This window comes from Podarcis bocagei (genome assembly GCF_964188305.1).
Source record: "Podarcis bocagei genome assembly, chromosome: 7".
Classification (NCBI taxonomy): domain Eukaryota; kingdom Metazoa; phylum Chordata; class Lepidosauria; order Squamata; family Lacertidae; genus Podarcis; species Podarcis bocagei.
Genome location: NC_138132.1, coordinates 89347736 through 89369257, shown reverse-complemented (window position 1 = coordinate 89369257; position 21522 = coordinate 89347736). Strand labels below are relative to the sequence as shown.

At 48.1% G+C, this 21522-nt stretch overlaps 2 protein-coding genes and 1 long non-coding RNA gene across 4 annotated transcripts in view; 2 read left to right on the top strand and 1 right to left on the bottom strand.

Moving 5' to 3' along the window:
* Positions 1-21522, top strand: part of RNF181 (ring finger protein 181) — a 166822-nt gene that overhangs the window by 11413 nt on the left and 133887 nt on the right. The gene's annotated exons all lie outside the window — the stretch shown is intronic.
* Positions 315-2286, bottom strand: LOC308592099. The gene is made up of 2 exons (XR_014010375.1): positions 1592-2286; positions 315-488 (listed from the first exon to the last, which is right to left on the bottom strand). It is a non-coding gene; the product is annotated as an uncharacterized lncRNA (long non-coding RNA).
* VAMP8 (vesicle associated membrane protein 8) lies at positions 2722-20837 on the top strand. 2 transcript variants are annotated; one of them, XM_081203311.1, is made up of 3 exons: positions 2722-2842; positions 16075-16236; positions 19448-20837. In XM_081203311.1, the coding sequence occupies exons 2-3, from the start codon at positions 16096-16098 to the stop codon at positions 19589-19591; spliced, it is 285 nt and encodes a 94-aa protein (XP_081059437.1). In that variant the 5' UTR covers positions 2722-2842; positions 16075-16095; the 3' UTR covers positions 19592-20837. The 2 variants fall into 2 exon arrangements, with proteins under 2 accessions (XP_081059437.1, XP_081059436.1); XM_081203310.1 differs by having other exon boundaries at positions 2803-2963.

Below are 21522 nucleotides of genomic sequence, written 5' to 3'. Positions count from 1 at the left end.
AGTGTCAGCAGGAGGCCCCATTAGCTAAAGTGGTGCTTCAGGTTAAGAACAGTTTCAGGTTAAGAGCGGACATCCTGAACGAATTAAGTACTTAACCCGAGGTACCACTGTATTGCCTTAGAGCACAATGAAGGTGACCCGTCCCTTCCTGCTAGGTTTCACATCTCTCTCACCCACCCCAGCACAGCTCCATGTCAGCCAGATTCCAATCTGCTGGAGTTCACAACGGGGAGGCACTGAGGAGGAGGGTGGGGTGTCTTTACCCTTGACGGAGATTGTTAAGTTGTGGGTGAACATATCAGACAACACAGTGATTCTTCAAACAGCTCTTGTTTATTCACAGGCCAGAACAGAACTGAACTGAAGGGTTTAGCCAGCCTGCTTATATAGAGCTCCAGTACAACGCAACTGTAACAACTTTCTGTAACTATCCAATCACTGAACATCACTTTCAATCCCTTATTTGCATATGTGGACCTGAGTGAAAACTATCTACAGTGGTGCCTCGCAAGACGAAATTAATTCGTTCCGCGAGTTTTTTCGTCTTGCGAAGCACGGTTTCGGAAAAGTTTTGGAAAAGCTTCAAAAATCACCAAAGTCCAGTGGCGTAGCGTGGGGGGTGCCAGGGGTGCCGGCCGCACCGGGTGCAACATTGGGGGGGGGCGCGTTTGGCCGGCCCTTCGCAAGACAAAAGTCCATAGAGAAATCTCCGGGACAGCGGGGAAGCGCAGCGCATCTTCCCCACTGTCCTCGGACCTCCTCCGAAGCCTGGCGGTGGGGCAGAGAGACCTGCTCCCGCCGCCAGACTTCGGAAGGATGCTCCGAAGGCTGGCGGCGGGAGGAGGGCTCTCCGCCCCACCGCCAGCCTTCGGAAGGCTGCTCCAAAGCCTGGCGGCGGGAGGAGGGCTCTCCGTCCCACCGCCAGCCTTCGGAAGGCTGCTCCAAAGCCTGGCGGCGGGAGGAGGTCTCTCCGCCCCACCGCCAGCCTTCGGAAGGCTGCTCCAAAGCCTGGCGGCGGGAGGAGGTCTCTCCGCCCCACCGCCAGCCTTCGGAAGGCTCCTCCGAAGCCTGGCGGTGGGGCGGAGAGACATCCTCCCGCCGCCAGGCTTCGGAAGGCTGCTCCGAAGCCTGGCGGTGGGGCGGAGAGACCTTCTCCCCGCGCCAGCCTTCGGATGGCTGTCCTGAAGACTTGTGGTGGGAGCAGTGGCGTAGCGTGGGGGGTGCAGGGGGGGCCTGCCGCATCTGGCGCAATATCTGGGGGGGCGCGGAAGAGACTCGAGTGCTAAAATCCACGGGTTAGGGGGCGCAAATTACTTGCCTTGCCCCGGGTGCTGAGAACCCACGCTACGCCACTGCCAAAGTCTTCAAAAACCTCAAAAAAGGCTACCACACCGCGTGCTATGAGTTGCTCCTCGAAGTCAAGTCGCAACTGTATTAACGGTTTTAAGAAAAAGGAAACAAACTTGCAAGACGTTTCCGTCTTGCGAAGCAAGCCCATAGGGGAAATCGTCTTGCGAAGCAACTCAAAAAACCAAAAACCCTTTCGTTTTGCGAGTTTTCCGTCTTGCGGGGCATTCGTCTTGCGAGGTACCACTGTACAGTATCCCCCTGCTGGCCCAGGGTGAGAACTTTAGTACATAACAGAGATGTTCACACCTTGGCCAACAGGGGCTAAAGATCTCCAGTCCGGTTTGAGAAACAACAAAACAGTCCCACTCCTGGGCCTCAGACAAGCTCTGTGCAGGTCTTTTATTGAGATATAATGTTCTGCACCTCCTCCATTGCAGACTTCCAAGTGTAAAGATGTGTTAAAAGAAGCGTACCACTCTTGTGCCCTTGGCAGGGAGAGTGCGGACGGGGCAGGAAGGCTCCTAGCCACTCCAAGCCAGTGTGGAGAGATTTCTGCGCCCACTGGGCCTACGCCCTTGGTGGGGGCAAACCTAACCAACCCCTAGGTCAGGGGTCTGCAACCCGCAGCTCCGGAGCCGCATGTGGCTCTTTTACACCTTTGCCGCGGCTCCGGGGCGGATACTAGCGAGGGGAGGAGGCGCATTGTGCGCCCCGACACTCCCCACTGTGGCGGGCGGTGTACTGGCTGTGACGTCGCATGGGGGCGGTGCGTGCGTTAGTCACGCACCGTCCCGACGTCACCTTCCCACCCGCTGTCACATCGCGGCTCTGGAGATATATTTGTTTTAAATGTCGCAATGGTTTTGCGGCTCCGTTTTTTTTCTCTTCGGAAATGGGTCCAAGTGGCTCTTTTTGTCTTAAAGGTTGCAGACCCCTGCCCTAGGTCTAAACAAAATAAAAAATCCCTTCCAGTAGCACCTTAAGATCAGCTAAGTATGTTATTGGTATGAGCTTTTGTGTGCCTGCACACTTCCTCAGATATACAAAAGCTCATACCAATAGCAAACTTAGCTGGTCTCTAAGGTGCTACTGGAAAGATTTTTTTAAATTTTGTTTCGACTACAGCAGACCAACACGGCTACCTACCTGTAACTACAACCCCTAGGTACATGGGTGTAGCCAAGATTTTTGTTGGGGGGCAAGCCTTTTGTTGGGGATGGCAGAACCTGAGTCTGCTATGTATTTTTACTGATTTTATTGATTTAGGGGGGCAGGGAGAGGCAGCTGCCCCCCCCCCTGGCAACGCCCATGCCCATCCCTGTTAATAAACCCTATTTCTTGAAGACACTGGCCTCCGCTGGGCCTCGAGCCACGTCAAGGAAACACCAAGCAGCAGCCGCGGGGGTGGGGCTCCTCCTGGGGCCGCTCTCTCGGAAGGAGGCGCGGCGTCGGAGGAGGAGAGGACCCGCCCCGGGCCACCTGAGCCCAGAAGGTAGGCGGACAGGAAGGGGCGGCCGCCGGCGGGGAGCGAGAGAGAGAGAAGCAGGAAGTTTTGGGGAGCTGGCCGAGGACCGGGAAGCGGCTGCTGGGGGAACCCACTCGACGGGCTCATGGTGAGCTTTCCGGCGCCGCGCCTCGACGGGGCTGGGCGGGGGACGCGGAGCGGGCGCTGGGCCAGGGGAGGGCGGGGGCTGCCTCTCGAGGCCGCGTCCCTGGACCAGGGCTCCCCCTCTGGCGCGGGCTCGGGGTTCCCCCGGCTCTGGCGCGCCTGCCTTCCTTCCGCCCTCGGGCTCGGCCGGCGTCGAGGCGGCGCGCAGGGGCGCTGGGCAGGAGTGGTGGTGGCGCGGGGGGGGGGGGTTCGGAGGCCCCGGGACGAGGCTCCGGCCCCCGCGGGAAAAAACCTCTTTGGCGGGGCTTGGCGCTCTTCCTGGTCTGGGCTGCCGGGGCGAGTTGGGCTCCTCCTCCTCCCGGGCTTCTCCTCGAAACCTTTCCGGCCTTTGCAGACGCCCTCTAGAAACCAACAAGTGGCCCTTTTGCAAGCTCGGGCAACAGTGCCAGGCTTTCCGCGAGTCCCCGCCCGCTCTGTGTCTTCCCAACAACCCGGCGAGGCTGGTTAGGCTGGGAGAGGTGGAACTGGCCGTGGCTGAGCGGGGATCCCAACACCGCCCGCCTTGACCCCAAGCCGACACTGGAACCGCCGCAGCCAGAGAGGAGCCAACTCCTAGGGGTTGTGGGGTCTTCAGCATCCCAATAAAATATTTGAGGGTCCAGCGCCCCCCAAAGTTGACGAGCCTTGCCTTCAAATAGTGCACCGTGTCATACGATCAATTATGCCCCGCCCCATTTTTTTTTCAAGTTGTCACCCCTGGCTGCAGCTTAGCACTCTGGGGGGGGGGGCACTGAGATCTTGCCCCCAAGGTGCCCCAAATGTCATCCAGTCCTACCCCGCCAATGCCAGAAGCCCATCGCTGCTGGATCCGTGCTCAGAAACCTCTTAAGAGAGTCCAGAGTCCATCCCACTGCTAGGATATTTCTTCTGTTAATCTCATCACTGAAACTTTATTATGCTGCTCTTTCATCCTCTGGATTCTTCACGCACCAGTCCAGCATTCTTGAGCCATAAGCCGTCCAGCTGTCAAATCCATGCTGTACAATTACAGCATATTCAATGCACATTTAAAGCACATGACTTCCTCCCAGAGAATCCTGGGAATGGTAGTTTCCTCCTCACAGAGCTGCCATTTCCAGCACCCTTTACAAACCACAGCTCCCAGAATTATCTGGGGGAAGTCATGCGCTTTAAATAGATAGTGTGAGGGTTTATCCACACTTGCCTTTCCTCCAGGCAACGTCTGCACTTTAAAGCTCTGTGTCTGAGTACAAACACCTTTTTTTTTTTTTTGCCCCAGAGCTTTCACCACAAAAACCCACTCTTTAAAGCTCGCTTGGAGCAAATGGCAATCTGTAGAAAACCTGAATTGACGTTTGCTCTGACTGAGTGCTAAAGAGCAAGATTTCACTGGGGCAAACAAAAACAAAAAAACATTCTGACATGGAGCATTTAAGTACGGATCTGTGCCTGGAAAGATTGCAGCAAAAGGTCAGTGTGGATGAGCCCAGAATCTGTTTCTAGACTACATTTCCTGTCACCTCCACCCAAGTTTGATGATGGGACCGATGGGAGTTGTAGTCCAAAACATCTGCAGAGCATTTTGTTGGGAGAGGCTGCCATGTTCAATTCCAGCTTCTCATTACTCTTGACCTGCACTGGTGGCTCATTAGCTGTGTAGCGGTTTTTCTACATGGAAATAGCTTTTATGGTCTGTTATTGACTGTCATCACAACAGCTGTGTGAGGTCAGTGGGTTCCTTGTGCAAAAGTGAGTGATAGCAGAGAGTGAGTGCCTATCCCATGACTTGGGTGTGAGCCCAGGACTGCACTGGGTTTTGACCCCTCCTGGTGTAACCTCAGCCCTATATCCCCTGAACTGTCCTGGGTCTTGCACGGAGGGTGCACTTAGCTGCCTCAGGGTGACTGTAAATGGTGGTGGTGTTTTCATTGTTTAGGGAAGCAAGCACAGGGTATAGCAGACCTGCCCTGGTCCAGACTTTTGGACTCCTGCTTTGCATTTCCTAGCAAACAGCTTCCAGAAATAGGTCTGAAGATAAGGCAGCTATTAATTCCAGCCCTGGCAGTGTGTGGGATGTTTTTACTCCAGTTTTGATGTCAGAGCTGCCAAGAGAATGTTCAAGGAAAAGCCCAGCTTCTTTGTTCTGTGGAATGTTGGATTTTGAAATGCTGGCTGTCCAGGAAAGCCACTTCTCACCCCTCTAGGGTCATCCTTGTACACAGTTTAGATCAGTGGATCTGAAACTTTTTCGGCCACAGCCCCCTTGGATCCATGTACTCACCCCCAGTGCCCCTTACCCCTGTTGTTGGCATCCGTCTGTCTCTAGAGGCAAACCGTTAGAGAATGGCAGCGCCTGCTATGGCTGCAGTGACTGGTAACCCATAACTGGTGCCTCCCATGTTGTTCCTGCTGTGTTAGCAGCACCGAAGTGACTTTTCTGGGGTGCAGGCCTGGGCAATGTGTATGGAGGTCCTAGGCTTTCCAGACTACAAGACCCCTGTCTTGGCCTCACTGATGTGGTCCAAAGGAAAGCAGAGCAAGACATTTGGCACCAGCTTGACTGCAGGAGTTTCTGGAAGGAGGCATACCAGGTGCCATCCAACTGTCTTACTCCAAATTTGCCCGCTACACATAACAATATATATATATATATTCAGAATAGAGGCTTGCACAATCCATGAACCCATAATAACATAATAAAATTCAAAACAATTAATTGCACATTTATTCAAAATTAGATTCCCTATGCCCTACCTTTAGCTGAATATATTACTGAATTTCTGTTACTGCTTGCTTGTATTTGTGGTTCTGTAAAAATTGACCTCGTTCAGACTCTAGCAGCTATAAGTAGAATGCTAGAGCACAGAGGGCCCCTCCAGATTGCTTTGTTTGTTTGGGGGGGGGTGTACCATAACATGCCATTGACACAATCATTGTGCATTATTGGTGTATTTATCCTGGACCATACACACATCGTTCCACTTCCCCAGTGTTATTGTCTTATTGCTGTTGGGAGGTATCCTCTTGCACCAAAGGTGAGACAAAAAAAAAGTAAATCAGAACGTTTGTGGAATGAGGAGTTAAAGGATTTCAGTAGGAAGTTACAGGACATGCGTTGACCAGAAATGAAGCAGCGTGTCCACCCTGAAACTGTTGGTAGGCTCAAACCGTATTGAAAGTGGGACTGCTTATAACTGCCCCAATACCATCGCAAACACAAAGAATTATGAATGCAAATGGAAAAGTGCATCTGGAGCTGCCCAGAGACTATAATGGCTGAAGCCAAGCCTTTGAACCAGCCCTGCAGGAGAGTAAAAATTGTGGGAACGAGAAAACCTGGGTATAGTTTACAAGGTTAAGAATATGACTGTGAAAGAATTAAACCCAATAGTCCTTTGTTCCTTGGCAGCCAAATTAAAGTATTAGAGCTTGCTTATGGAGTTCTGATTACAAATCCCTAAGACAAATGGAACCAATCCTTTTGCAAATGCATTTGGGAGTATACAATTTTCTAGTAAGGAAAAGAAATCACAGTTGTGGGTTTGGACATCTGTGTGGCGAAAAGGAGCCCTGAGTCAAAGGGTTTGGTGCTTGGAGCCTCTTTGGGGCATTGAGTGAGGAAAAACATTTCAAGGCACATAAGCGGTATGTGCATCTAGGCACATACCTTAGGGCATGGGAAGAGAAGACCTGGCCCCCCAGACCCACAAACTGCCATTATGGCAACTTGGAGGTGAAAGACCCCCCTAGTGAGATCACCCTTCCAACCTCTGGAGCTGGAAGAGTGTCACAGAAGAGGCCTGGCATGCGCAGGGAGGAAGTTAAGTACCCCAACATCTAATCTAAGACCATGGCATCCATATTTCTCTGTGAATCTGAAGCTAAACTATGTAAAATAAAATCCCACCATACTGAGTAGAAATCACTGGAATCTTCCAACCCTTTAGAGACCTGTAACGTACGTTCTATTTTTTCCTGCAATAACCAACTTCCATATATTTTTATGCCATAAGGATATAGACATATTTTTTTAAGTCATTTCCGCTGTTGTGCTGTACAAATCCTGACAGCTGACAGCATCCATGTCAAAATTTCCTTTTGGCAAAATGTCTTCATGGTATATTTCCACATATTTAGCAAGGATAACAGAGGATAAATTTTAATATGTTTATTAATTTTTTTTATATCTCCTGAAAGATTTCATTTGAGAATGCAGCAGCCTGTGGTCATTTCCACCAGAGACAGGAAAAGTCCCTTTATTCCCTTACTAATTTTTTGAGGAGTTATACATTGCCTGCCAGTAAAGATGTTTTTAGGTTAGCCAACACTTTCATGGAGAAGGTCAGATAGGCTAAAGCTCAGCATGAACATAGGCTTGCAAGTGAAGTCAAAAATAATAAAAATGTTTTCCCCCCATCTATGTTTGAAACAAGAGGAAGAACAAGCAAGTAGTAGGCCCTCTGAGTGTAAACAAAACAGAAGTGCTACTGGGTGGCAGAGGCCGAAACTGCTCATCACCTGCTTTGCCTCTGTCTCAAAGAGAAAGCTGCGCCCAACTTGGTGGTGATATAATAAATGGTGCAGAGTGGTAGCTGCAGCCCAAGATAGGAAGAGGTGGTAAAGGAACACCTAGCTACTTTAAAGTAATTCAAATCAAATCTCTAATGGGCTGCAGCCAAGGGTACTAAAGTAACTGCAGGTGTAATCTCAGAGCCTCTGTCTATAATCAATGAGAATTTGTGGAGAGCAAGTGAGGTCCCTGTGGACTGGAGATAGGCAGATGTTGTCCCCATCTTCAAAACGATAAAAGAAGAGGACCAGGCAACTACCGACTGGTCAGCTTGAGGCTTATAACAGGACAGATGCCCAGCAATCAGCTGGGTGGCAGGGAAAAAGATGGCTCTCCCTGTTCTGCTGTTAGAGCCCAGGGACAACACTCTTGGCTACACCAGCATTGCTGGGCTCCAGAGGTTGAAGCCTCTTGCACCACACAAATGCACAGAGTATGGGAAACAAACAGGATGGGAAACAAACAAGATGAATTGGAGCTTTTAATACAGGATGGCAAATACAACCTGGTAGGCATTGCAGAAACCTGGTGGGATGAGACTCATGACTGGAATGTAGGAATTGAGGGGTATAACCTGTTCAGAAGGAATAAGCCAAACAAGAAAGGAGGAGGAGTAGCATTGTATATAACAGATGTGTACACTTCTGAAGAAATCCATGACCTGGAGCATGAAAAGCAGATTGAGATTTTTATGGGTAAAAATGGTAGGAGAGAGAAACAACAGTGACCTTACTGTGTGTGTCTGCTGTAGACCACCAAGCCACACTGAAGACTTGGATGATGCCTTACTAGAGCAGATTACCAAACATTCAAAAGGGAGAGATATAGTAATCATGGGGAACTTCAACTTCCCTGATATCTGTTGGGACTCAAACTCTGCCAAGAGTGTAAGGTCTGAAAAATTCCTCCATTCCATCGCTGACAATTTCATTTCCCAGAAGGTGGAAGAACCAACAAGGGGCTTGTCTGTCTTGAACCTGGTCCTCACCAGTAGGGAAGAACAGATAAATGAAGTGGAAGTACTGGGAAACTTGGGAGGAAGTGATACTATTCTCCTGGGTTTCAGGAAAAAAGGGGGAGCTGAGTGTAGTCGGAGACACACTCTGGACTTTAAAAAGGCCAATTTCAAAAGGCTGAAGGAGCTACTGGGTATGATCCCATGGTCGGAAATACTCAAAGAGAAGGGAGTCCAAGAAGGATGGGAGTTTCTAAAAGGGGAAATATTGAAGACCCAAATGTAGGCAATACCAACAAGAAAGAAAAGTGGGAGGCATCTAAGGAACTTACAGATGAGCTGGGAGTTAAGAAGGGCATGTATAAGAAATGGAAGAAAGGGGAACTCACAAAGCAGGAGTATACACGAGTAGCCAACAGTTGCAGGGGGGAAATAAGGCTGGCTAAAGTTCAGAATAGCTCAAGCTTGCAAGAGAGGTTAAAAATAATAATAAAGGTTTCTTTGGCTATGTCCGAAGCAAGAGGAGGAACAAGCAAGTGGTAGGTCCTCTCGCTGGGGAACACAGAGAAAAGCTACAGGGGACAGAGAAAAGGCGGAACTTTTCAACACCTACTTTGCCTGTTTTCACCCAAAAGGAAAGCGGTGCCCAAACTGGTGATAGCAGAATAAATGATGTAAGGAGGGAGCTGCAGCCCAAGATAGGAAAAGAGGAAACATCTAGCTACTTTCAATTAATTCAGATCTCCAGGGCCTGATGAACTGCATTGAAGGGTACTAAAGGAGCTTGCAGATGTAATTTCAGAGTATTTGAGAACTCTTGGAGAACAGGTGAGGTACCTACAGACTGGAGGCAGGCAAAGGTTGTCCCCATCTTCAAAAAGTGAGGAAAGACCCAGGTAACTACAAACCTGTGAGCTTGATATTGATACCAAGGAAGGTCCTGGAAGAGATAATTCAGTTGGTCTGCAAGTATTTAGAAAAGGATGCTGTGATTACTAAGACCCAGCATGGGTTTCTCAGAAATAAGTCATGCCAGACCAATCTGATTCCCTTTTTTGATGTAATTACAAACTTGGTGGATCAGGGAAATGCTGTGGACATGGTGTATCTTGATTTCAGTAAGGCTTTTGACAAAGTCCCCCATGATATTCTCATGAAGAGCTGGTAAAATGTGTGTTGAGCAAGGCAACTGTTAGGTGGATTTGTAGCTGGTTGACTGACCGAACCCAAAGAGTACTCATTAATGGTTTCTTGTCATCCTGGAAAGAAGTGACAAGGGGGTGCTGCAGAGTTCTGTCCTGGGCCCGTTGATGTTCATCGTATTTATAAATGACTTGGATGAAGGAATTGAGGGGGTGCTCATCAAATTTGCAGATGACACCAAACTGGGAGGGGTAGCTAATGTCGCAGAAGACAGACAGAATTCAAAACGACCTTAACATATTGGAGAACAAGCTAACAAAATGAATTTCCGTAGGGACAAATGTAAGTTTCTGCACTTTGGCAGGAAGAACCAGGTTCAGAAATATAGGATGGGGGTCACCTGGCTTACTAGCAGTACATGTGAAAAGGATCTAGGGGTCTTGGTGGATCACAAGCTTAACACGAGTCCACAGTGTGATGCAGTAGCAAAAAAAAGCTAACATTCTAGGCTGCATCCACAGAAGTCTAGTGTCCAGATCAAGGGAAATAATAGTACCACCTGTATTCTGCCTGGGCCAGGCCACACCTGGAATACTGTGTCAAATTCTGTTGTTGTTTCTTTAAAGATATTTATTAAAATTTTCAAAATGTTCCATAAAGAAAAAAAACCAAGAAAATAGCAACAAAAGAAAATACAAAGAATCCCCTTCCCACCGTGTAAAAAAGAAGAAAGAAGAAAATTCCAAATAAAAAACAAAAGGTGACAAAATTGCAAAAATCCCAAACTTTACAAAAAACATTTAAAAACAAGTTCATTATTTTCAGACCCTTGACTGTCATTACCTTCTTTCTTAGACCTCCTCCTCCTCCCTTCCTTTGTATCCTAGTTGTTAATTATCCCAGCAAATCCTTTCCTTTCCATGTTTCATAAAATTCTATCATTACATTACCCTAGACTGTTTTAATCCTATCTTTCTATAATAAGATAAACCTTAAAATTTAAAGCTTAAGTCTTAACCTTGCCAGCTTCTTATAATCATAATATTCTTTCATAATTCTTTAAGCATCTTTGCTAAAGCCAGGTGATTTCTTCCAACATTTTTCTAACATTCGTCAACTTTATAAAACATTCTAATAATGGTAAAAAAAAGAAAGGTATTAACAAGTCCAATCTTTATCCAACGCCCCTTCCTCCTGGTTCCGGGATTTGTCAGTCCTTATTCCCATCAGTCTAGCCCGGTAACCTTATGTCCGAGGCCCTCAAGTCGCTTCCATGGCCCTTCCGCGGCTCTTCTTCATATTTGTAGTTGTAATTTCCCTTATCTCCTGCTCGTGGTAACTCCAGCTTAACAATATCTCTTGCTTGTGGTAGCTCCAACTTAACAATGTTTTTAACTCTTCTCGGCAGATCAGACCCTTTTCCGTGTTCATCGCTGCATTCCATGTGGTATTTAAAAGCATGTTTCAAGGGCCCTCCAAAATTGAGAGCCCCGACAGTCCCAAACATTTCGCAGCCCATTACCATATTTGAAAAGTCCAGACATCCCAACATAGGGGGGGGTCAATCCAGCCCCCCATTTCCAAACCACACCAAACTTTTCCTTTCCAAATCTGGCTTTTTCCAAATTCATTTGTCCAATCCGAAAGATCATACTTCTGTTGGGTCTGTTCTGTCAAAACACACTCCTGATTTAATGCCACAAACTCCTGTTCTGTCAAAACACACTCCTGGTTTGAATCCTGAGTGGGCTCCACATATTTTCCCACTGTCTGGTCAAAACATTCCACTTCCTGTTTAAGATTTCTAGTTGAAATGACCATCCAGTTCACCTTTTCGTGTAATTCTTCCAGTAGAGCATTTGTTTTGTAAAAAGCACACACCAAGGCTTCTGGATACATTGTCCTGCAAGGTCAAATACTTTCCCACGGTTATTCTGTAACAGCTGTCAGTTCCCTGGAGTTAGTTACAGTTTCATAAGGCCACACTTGGAATACTGTGTCAAATTCTGGGCACCACAATTTAAGAAGGATTTTTTAAAAATAACATTTTATTAATTTCCCCAAAATAACAACAAAAACATCATCAAGAAATTTTTTAACCAAGTCAGGCACAATTTAAGAAGGATGTTGACAAGCTGGAAGGCGTGCAGAGGAGGGCCACCAGTATGTTCAATAAGCCTTACGAGGACCTCTTGAAGTAGCTGGGTATGTTTAACCTGGAAAAGAGGAGACTGAGAGGAGATATGATGGCCATCTTCAAATATCTTAAGGATTGTCACATGGAGAGTGGTAGCATGCTTGTTTTCTCCTGCTATGGAGTGTAGGACTCAAACCAATAGCTTCAAGTTACAAGAAAGGAGATTCCAACTAAACATTCGAAAAAACTTTCTGACCGTAAGAGCTGTTTGGCAGTGGAATGGTCTCCCTCGGGAGACTGGACTCCCCTTCCTTGGAGGTTTTCAAACAGAGGTTGGGTGGGCATCTGTCATGGGTGCTTTAGCTGAGATTCCTGCACTGCAGGGGCTTGGACTAGATGACTTTTGGGTCCCTTCCAACTCTGTGATTCTGTTACTTCCCACTAAAGCAACTCTGGGCTGGGGATGAAGGAAACAACAGTCCAGAACATCTAGAGGGCCCCAGGTTGGAGAAGCCCCTCTCTCTCTGTGTGTGTGTGTGTGTGTGTGAGAGAGAGAGAGAGAGAGAGAGAGAGAGAGAGAGCGGTTGAGACCCTTCTCAGACCTTCTGGTCTAAGCTGTGCTTGTGATGCCAGGCTGTTGACCGCAGAGTGGCTCTGCTGGTTCTGGGGGATGCTTGGCATATTCTGCATTCCCAGTGGAAAGTATGTGTCACTTCTGCTGGGGACTTGCTCAAGACCTCTGGTGCCTTCCTGCACAGCATTCCTGGTTCTTCGCTGCAGCTTCTCCAGAAGAACTGACTTGGCAGCAGGCTCAGGCGCCAGGGGCAGATGGGATGGAGCACTGTTTGAGTGTCTCCCTGCCAACATCCTTAGAGGTGTCTGGACCGTGAACTGGAGTTCTTTGGTCTCTACTTTTCAGGATTGGTTTCAGAAGATACAGAATGGTTTCATGTGTTGAAGCAGGGGTTTGCTGTCCTTAAGCTGTGGCGTTTTTGCTCTTTGCTATAGAATTCACCACCAAACCTGGCTGTCCCCAAGCCTTCTTGCGTACCACCAGGTGGTACAACCTGTTTTTAAAAGACTTCAGGCCAGTGAGATGTGGAAATCAAATTCCAGTGACTCTATGACATCTGAAATAAAATCTGTCCACATTTGTTTTACCTGACTTGGTACTAAATGGTTGCAGCCAATGTTAGCTGTACTCAGAGTAGGCCTATTGAAAGTAATGCACATGACTAAGCTCCACTAAGTTCTGTGGGTCCACTATAACTTGGTGGGATACAGCCCGAAAGCAGGACACTGAGGATTCAGTCCCACAGCAAGTACATTGAAGGCAGCAATTACAGTTAGAAAAACTGAGCCTTGAATAATGTAATACACTTCTATTCCCTAAAATGGTTATTATTTTTTATATAAAAGTGATTAATAGGAAAGGTGGCATCCTGAGTACAGCTGCAATTTCCACACTGATCATTACAGGGTCTGCCGTAACTGATAACTGGTTTTTCTTTCATACAATAGTAATGAAATAAAATAGAATCAGTAAATACCAGGCTTCTGTTCAGTGGAGGCTGCCCATTGTATCTCTGCATTAGTTCAGAAGACGTGTGTTGTGGTGGCCAGAAATTGTGGCTACAGTGACTGCACAGGGCTGTGGGCGCTTGGGCACCCACAATAATCTAATTGTGGGGGCTGGGCACCCGCAAAGTCAGGGAGCAAAACCAGAGGGAGGCAGATAACCGGCCTCTGGGGCTCTGCCTCTGAGAAAGAAGCAGTTCAGCCCCACCCTCTGCAGCCAGCAAGTGAGGCCCCCTTTTCCAGGGAGAATCTCTGTCTGAGCCCCTCCCCAGGGAAAAGGGGGCCTTGCAGGCTGCAAGGAGGAGCACCCCCACCAAAAGCGCAATGCAACTTTGTGCATTGTGCTTGCGTGCCAGTGTGTGTGTGTGTGTGTGATGTCGCACGTCCTCGTTATGGTGGTGAGCACCCACAATCCTGAGGGTGAGATGGCACCCCTGGGTGCCTGCAATCTCCACTTCTGGAGGTTAGTTGTCTTTGCTTTCTTATCCCCAAGTTTAGTCATCTGACTCTGATAATTTCTGAGGAAACAACTCTGTGAAACTCTTGAGTGAATCCGGTGATACCGGGATTGCAACATCTATGTGAATAAGGATGACGAATGGTTTCTCTTCCTTGAGACAAGTATTGTTTATCTGTTTGGCCTTGTCTAACACTCCTGGCATTTTAGTGGGGTTTTTAATAATGCTGAGTTCCTCCTGTGCTTTAATTAATATGAATTGTACATAATATAGCATAATTAATATATAATAAAGTACTTCTTCACATAGTCCATAGTTAAACTATGGGATTTGCTCCCACAAGGTGCAGTAATGGCCAGCAACTTGGATGGCTTTCAAAGAGGATTAGGCGAGCGATGTCACATGTTCTATATTCTCCCCACTTTCAGAGGCAATGTTCCTCTGAATACTGGCCGCTGGGTTAGAGCGCTGTGGCGAGAGCGCTGTGGCAACCAGGTCCTGCTTGCAAGCTTTCCATTGGGGCATCTGGTTGACCAACTGAAAACAGGATCCTGGATTAGATGGGCCTTTGGCCTCATCCAGCAGCCCAGCTCTTTGTAATGTTCTCATAATGTAGAAATACATTATGGTTTTAACAGTCTTAATGTCACAGCACCTGTATGGTGCAAAAAGTTGCCCTCGAGGAAATGCGATGCTTGGGCTGAAGACAGCGGCGGAGCAAGCCGATCGGGCACCTGGGGTGGCGGGCATGCCCTGTGCCCATGGGGGGGCGCAAGCGGGGCGCTTTGCAGGGCCTCCGAGGAGCCTGCCTGCCTCTTCCCACTCAGCTGATGGGGAGGTGGTGGGCAGGCTGTTTGGGGCAGCGCGGAGTCTGCAGGTGCCCAAGCCACCGCGTCGCTCCCAGGCAGGCAGGGTGAAAGTGGCCTCTCTTGTACGACCAAAGCCTGCTCTTTCTGATCAGACTTGGTTCCTATTTTCAGAGTGTGTCTTGGTGCAAGGCCAATGGATTAATTTGAGCTCTCTTCCTCTTTGGTCTGTTGGTTCTTGTTTTGCCCTTGCACAAGTGGCATTTGCATGAGCAGCTACTGTAGTGGCAAATTGTGTGCCCTGTTAAGAATAGGAGGAGAGCCTGGCTGATGGAGCAGGCCAAAGGGAGCCCATCTAGTCCAGCATCCTGTTCTTGCATTGGCCAGCCAGGTGGCCCAATGTGAAGTCTGCAACCAGAACCTGAGTGCTACAGTCGTACTCTCGCCACTGCAGACTCCCAGGAACTGTCATTCTGCCTTGGACAGTGGAGGAAGCACGTTGCCATCGTGGCTAGTAGCTGTTGATACCCTTCTCCTATATTTATTTGTCTGGACCCCTTTTAAAGCCGTATGAGGTGGTGGCCATCCCTGCATACTGCGGATTCTGTGATAAGTGCTACTTCTTTTTCCCCCCTGTCCTGGATCTTCCAATATTCCATTTCATTAGATGATTTCTTTGGTTCTAACAGAGTCTACTTTCTCCACACACTATGCATGATCTTATGTGCCTCTGTCCTTTCCCCCTGCCCCTTACACACATTTTTTTTAGTCCTAAACTAAAACTCCTAAAATGTTCCCTTTCCTCCTTGGGAAGTTAAATTTTCTCCAGCCCCCTGATCCTCTGGTTGCCCCTTTCTTCACCTTACCCAGTTCTACGATGTCCCTTTTGAGGTGTGGCAACCAGAGCTGTTTACAGTATTCTAAGGCAGTCAAACCATAGATATGTATAAAGGCATTATGATATTGGCAGTTGTGGAACAGAGATCTTTTCTGAACAGGGACCTAGGCAGTCAGCAGCCCCTTCATTCACAATCCCCCGGATCAACCTTGCACAGTCTGCCAATGGAGGCAGTGATGGCTACCAACCTAGATGGCTTAAAAATAGGATTGGACAAATTCATGGAGGAGAGGGCTATCGATGGGTACTAGCCAGGAGGACTGCTCTGCATCCACAGTTGGAGGCAGCCATGCTTCTGAATCGCAGTTGCTGGAAGCCACGGGAGGGGAGAGTTGCTTCTGTGTTTGGGTCCTGCTTGTGGGTTTCTCAAATGCATTCTTGTTTATGTTTTGTGAGGGTTGTGCAGAAGACCTTTCCCGTCCCATATTTGTTGGTGGGTGGGACGCTGGGAGCTCCATTTGGATTTCCTTCTTCCTGTTGCCAACATCCATGGCTGACCCAGGTCTCCCATACTAAGCCCCCTTCCTTCCTTCTTTCTCTTCCCTCCAGGAGGGTGGAAGCGCCCCCGGGATGGCAAGCGACAAGGTGAAGAACCTCCAGAATGAGGTGGAGGGTGTCAAAAACATCATGACGCAGAACGTGGAGCGTATGCTGGCAAGGGGAGAGAACCTGGACCACCTGCGCAACAAGACGGAGGACCTGGAAGCGACGGTAGGTTCTGAGACTTGTGCTCTGAGCAGAGTCGAAGGGGGTGAGGTTTTCACGGGAGGCCACCAAGCTCCTTTCATTGAAGAGTGGGGGGACTTGCCTAGCGGCTCGGGAGAGAAGAGCAGAGTCCCCAAGCAGGCATTGGGGAAAGTGATGGTAGTTCCTAGAATCCCAAGGGTCATCTAGTTCAATCCCCTGCAATGCAGAAATCACAGTTAAAGAATCTCTGACAGATGGCCATCCAATCACCGTTTCAAAACCAATGAAGGAGAGCCCACCATCTTCCGAGGGAGTCTGTTCCACTGTCAAGCAGCTCTTACCATGAGAAAGTTATTCCTAATGTTTAGTTAGAATCCCCTTTCTTGTAATTTGGGTCCACTGGTCTGGGTCCTTCGTTCTGCACCAGCAGAAAACAATCTCACTCCATCTAACATGGGACAGCCCCTTAAATATTTGAAGATGGTTATTCCTGGTTATTGTGGGGTTGGACTCTTGGTCGCTTCCAACTCCACAATGTTATGATTCGATTCAATGTTCTCTTCTCCAGGCTAGACATACCCAGCTACCTTAACTGTTCCTCATAAGGTTTGATTTCTAGACCCTTGATCCTCTTGGTCACTCCCTCTGCACATGTTTCAGCTTGTCAATACAATTCTTAAGCTGCTGTCAAGAACAGGACACAAAACTCCAAGTGAGATCTGACCAAGACAGAGTAAAGTGGTACTCTTCCATTCCTGGGCAGACTCATGTTAGGCTTGTGATCTACTAAGACCCCTAGATCCCTTTCACATGTACTACTGGCCAGCCTGGTGTCCCCCATCTTACATTTGTACATCTGGTTATCTCTGCTTGTGCCGCATCTGCAAGTTTCAATTGGAAGGAAATATGTTTTCCAGTTAGAAACACAGACCTAGGGAACCTGTGGCTGTCTAAGTTTTGCTGAACTACAGCTCCCATAATCCCTGACCATTGGCCATGCTGCCTCAGGATGATGGGAGGAGGCACCCAGAGGGTACAGACCCCCTGCCCTCAGCAAACTTGCTCTGAGCTTGAGAGCTTCAGCTTGAAGGGGAAGTTCCTCATGGATAGAGCAGGGGCTTTTTCAGCATTGCTGGGGCTCTGGCAATAGTGCCATCAGAACCATAAGGTGTGACTTGGTATGATCCTCTGGTTTTCCACACAGGTTCAAGAATGTTGCAAGTGGCAAGCATGTTCTAACTCTATAGGTGTATTTAGACGTGTGTTTGTAGCCCACTGTACAGCCAACGGAGGCATTCTTTGCCTTCACAGTGTTTCTGCTGCAAATTAAAACTCCTCCTCCTTATCCACGGATAACAGTGCCTCAGCCCAGCCACTGCTCAGAATTCAGAGTGGGCAAAATGTTTAGCTCCTTTGGCTTTCAAGTGTGATTTTCCCTGCAAGTAGCCTGCACACCTGTCCTGTTGGGACGGGGTCTTAAATCCCTCCTTACCACAGAGAGGGACTTGCACCCAGTGCATTTTCTTCCCAGCTGCTCTGAAAATAACACGCAGGTTTTCTCCATGGTGCGCAGCTGATCCCAGTTGTCCTTTTATCATTGCCAACTTGGGCTCTTCTAAACTGAGATCTCCTCTGGCTCAAAAGTCAGAATCTGGCACAATTTGGTCTGTGTGACCAGCCTGTGGGTGCTGAGGCAGAGGGTGGCCGAGGCACAAGCCCCAGCTCCTTTCAGGCAGTGCACCAGAGGTCCTGTGTCTAAGGAGCATAGTGGACAGGGCGGAGCTGTTTGTAGTGTGGCTGATTAATCCCTGAGCAGCCCAGGAAGGCCCAAACTACCCTCTGCCCTTTATTCTACCTTTGGTATTTACAACTTGCTAAGCTGTTTCCTGGAATGAGGCGGAGCAGTTGGCCGTACCACCTAAGACTAGCGCACAGGAATGTGCAAGGGTTTAGCTGACTTTTAATCTGTCACCTGGGTTTGGTGGCTGGAAAGTTGCTCAGCAGCCTTAATTGGGGGTACCTGATCGAAACAGGGTGCCATGAGCGGCCATTATTATTATTTATTATTTATTATTATTATTTATTATTTCAATTTATTATCCAGCCCTTCAACAAATGCTCCCAGGATGGGTAACACAACAGCAGAATAAAAATATTAACTATAAAATATTTACAGAATTCCAGAGGCATTTTCCAACACAGAGACACACTTGCTAATTATTATTTTATTGGCACTTTTATCCCGGTTTTCAACACACACAAAAAGTGCGCTCAAGCTCAGCTTACAAATATAAACGAGAAGATTGCCTCAGGCTTACAACCCAAAAGGAAATAGGTCGAGGGGAGGGGGAAGCAAGCACTGATCCTTAGTTTTGGAGGTCTTGAGCAGCAGGAATGAAAAGAATTTGGAGCAGAGCCAAGCATTTGCCGGTCTCTTAGCAGAGCTGATGGAGAGGCCCTGCAGTTCCATTCCTGATGGAATGGCTGCTGTTGATGGCCTGACAGAGCTGCAGAAGATGCAAACAGCAGATAGATTACTGCCATGCATTGGGTGTTGGGCTGCCCTTGATGACTGGAAACCGCAGCTGGGTGGCCAGTTTAATAACTGGGACTAGGCATTCTGAACACATCACAACGATTATAGCTTGGCTGCCAGTCCCATTTCTGTGCCAAATTTGTAACTGCTGGGTTTGACCTATATTGGGACCCCAGTACCACGCTAGAGAAATTAGGAAAGGAACTGAAAATAAAACTGCTGGTAACTTGATGCAGTTACACAAATCTGTTGTACAACTGCATTTGGAATACTATGTTCACTTCCGGCTGCCTTTCCTCAAAAAAGGGTTTTGCGGAGTTGGAAAAGTTCCAGGAAAAGGCAAGCAACTGATCAAGGGAATGGAGCAACTCCCCTGGGGGAAAAGGGTTGCAGTGTTTGGGACTTCTAAGTTGAGCAAAAAGGTGACACAATAGAATTGTATAAATGATGCTGGCATCTGGAGAGTGCTGCTAGCAGGTTTCCCACAGGCACCTAATGGCCCTTGGCCTGATCCAGCAGGAATCATCTCACGTTCTTAATTCTTGTTTGTTTTTTGTGAGGAGACCTTTCCCGTCCCACATTGGTTGGTGTGTGGCTGAGGGGTCTCTCTCCTCCTGTGTTCACAGCTCTCTCTCTCTCTCTCTCTCTCTCTCTCTCTCTCTCTCTCTCTCTCTCTCTCTCTCTCTCTCTCCATTGTAGTCGGAACACTTCAAGACAACCTCACAGAAGGTGGCACGCAAGTACTGGTGGAAGAATGCCAAGATGATCATCATCATCTGCGTCATTGTGGCCATCATCCTGATCTTGATCATTCTCTTTGCTACGGGCGTCATCCCAACCTAACTCTCTTCCTCCTGGCATTGGATCTTCTCGGCTCACTCCAACCCTGGCTCCTGTCTGCCCCTGCTTCTCTTAGTCGTCAAAATTACTAACGGAACCACAAGGCCCTTGGCTGAGCACAGCCGTCAGGGGTCCTTGACTGCTCCTTCAGAACACACAGACACACTCCCCTCCCTAGACTGCCCTTTCCTTCCTCACCAGCTCCTTCTCTCTTTAGCCTCAGGGCAGTAAGAATCTCTGCCACCAGACCTTAAGAGCTCCGTTTCCACACTCCCTACGTTTCCAAATTCACCTGGGGCTCGCTGACCCCCCACTCCAGCCTGCAGATACTGGTGCCAACAACTGTTTGAGATCCAATTCCTGTTATCTGTGCCTGGCAAGTGCTAAGGTTCCCTTCATCTCTCCCTGGAGGGTTCTGATTCCCAAAGTGCCTTTAGCTGCTCCTTCCCAAACAGCCTCTTTTAGGGACCTGGTTGGGTCACTCCCATCTCAATTAGGTGACAGTGTTGACAAACGTTGCTTGGGGGAAGGGATCAGCGTCCCCTGTTGGCCAGAATGGGTTTGGGGAGCCCCAGAAGCCCTATGGGGGATGCTTCTTGTATAGAGGTTTTCTTGGTAATTAATGTTTGGGGTGGGGAAATGCCTGTATTCCCCTTTAAAAGCGGGGTGGGCATTGTAAAGGCATCCAAGTCTCCTGTGAACACTTTGGAGAGGAGATGTTTGTCCTTAAGTGGCTTTTAAAAAACCCCAAAACTATGAGGCAGGTTTGTTTGTTTTTTAAAGGTGCTCTAAGTTTCTGCTTCATTCACTGTTGTGTATTTAGTTCCCTTTGGCAGCCTTTGCCAGTCAAGTACCCTCCAGTGTTTTAGGTTACAACTCCCATCACTACTGGGGCTGGTAGGGGTTTGTGGTCCAAAACATCTGGAGAATGCCCGCTTGGCCCAGGCTGCCTTAGACCTTGATTCTGAGACAGGCCTTTCTCCTGGGGGGTGCCACCCTGAATGGCAGAGCGTGGGAGCCTTCTTCTCTGCCCCTCTTCCTCTGCCTGCCCTGGCCCTCCGCTCCAGGCCTTCTGCCTGACTGTGGCCTAGGGCTTCTGCCTTTCCTGATCAAGTTCCTTGGTCTTTGCAGGGTCTCCGCTGTAGCCGATGGTTTTGTTTTTGTTGTTTCTCCCTGCATACACAGATTTGCTCACTGTAATAAATGTATTTATAAGTAATTGGCTAATACAGAAATCCATTTAGAAGAAGCTTGCCTCTGTGACTCATTTCATAGCACTGTGGGATGGACCGTGGGTCTGACAGAAAAGGAGAGGAAGCTGTGTGGGCCTGTAAGAAAAAAAATGTGTGTGTGTAATTTTTGTGTGTGTCATGGGAAAAGGAAAGTACACCCTCTTTGAATTCTGTGGTTTTACATATGTCAGTGTAATAACAACAAGCTGTTCCTTAGCAGGTCTTAGGTAAATACAACCTCTGATGAACAACAACAAATGACATACTACACCACGTCATGATTTATTTGACAGAAATAAATCCAAAATAGAGAAGCCATGTGTGAAAAACTAAGCACGCCTTATGATTCAGCTTGCAGAACTATCTTTAGCAGCAATAACTTAAAGTTATTGTTTTCTGTATGACTTTATCAGTCTCTCACATCGTTGTGGAGGACTTTTCTCCATTTTGGAGATTTGAACACTGGTCTCCTAGGTCTTAGTCCAACACACTAACCCAGTGTTTCTGGATCTTGGGTCCCCAGCTGTTGTTTGACTACAACTCCTATCATCCCTAGCTACCAGTGGCCAGGGATGATGGGAGTTGTAGTCAAACAAGAGCTGGTGGCCCAAGACCAAGAAACACTGCTCTAACCTCTACACCGCACTGCCTCTCAGATCCCAAAATCTGTATTAGGGCCAGTGCCTTTTCTTTTTCTTCTTT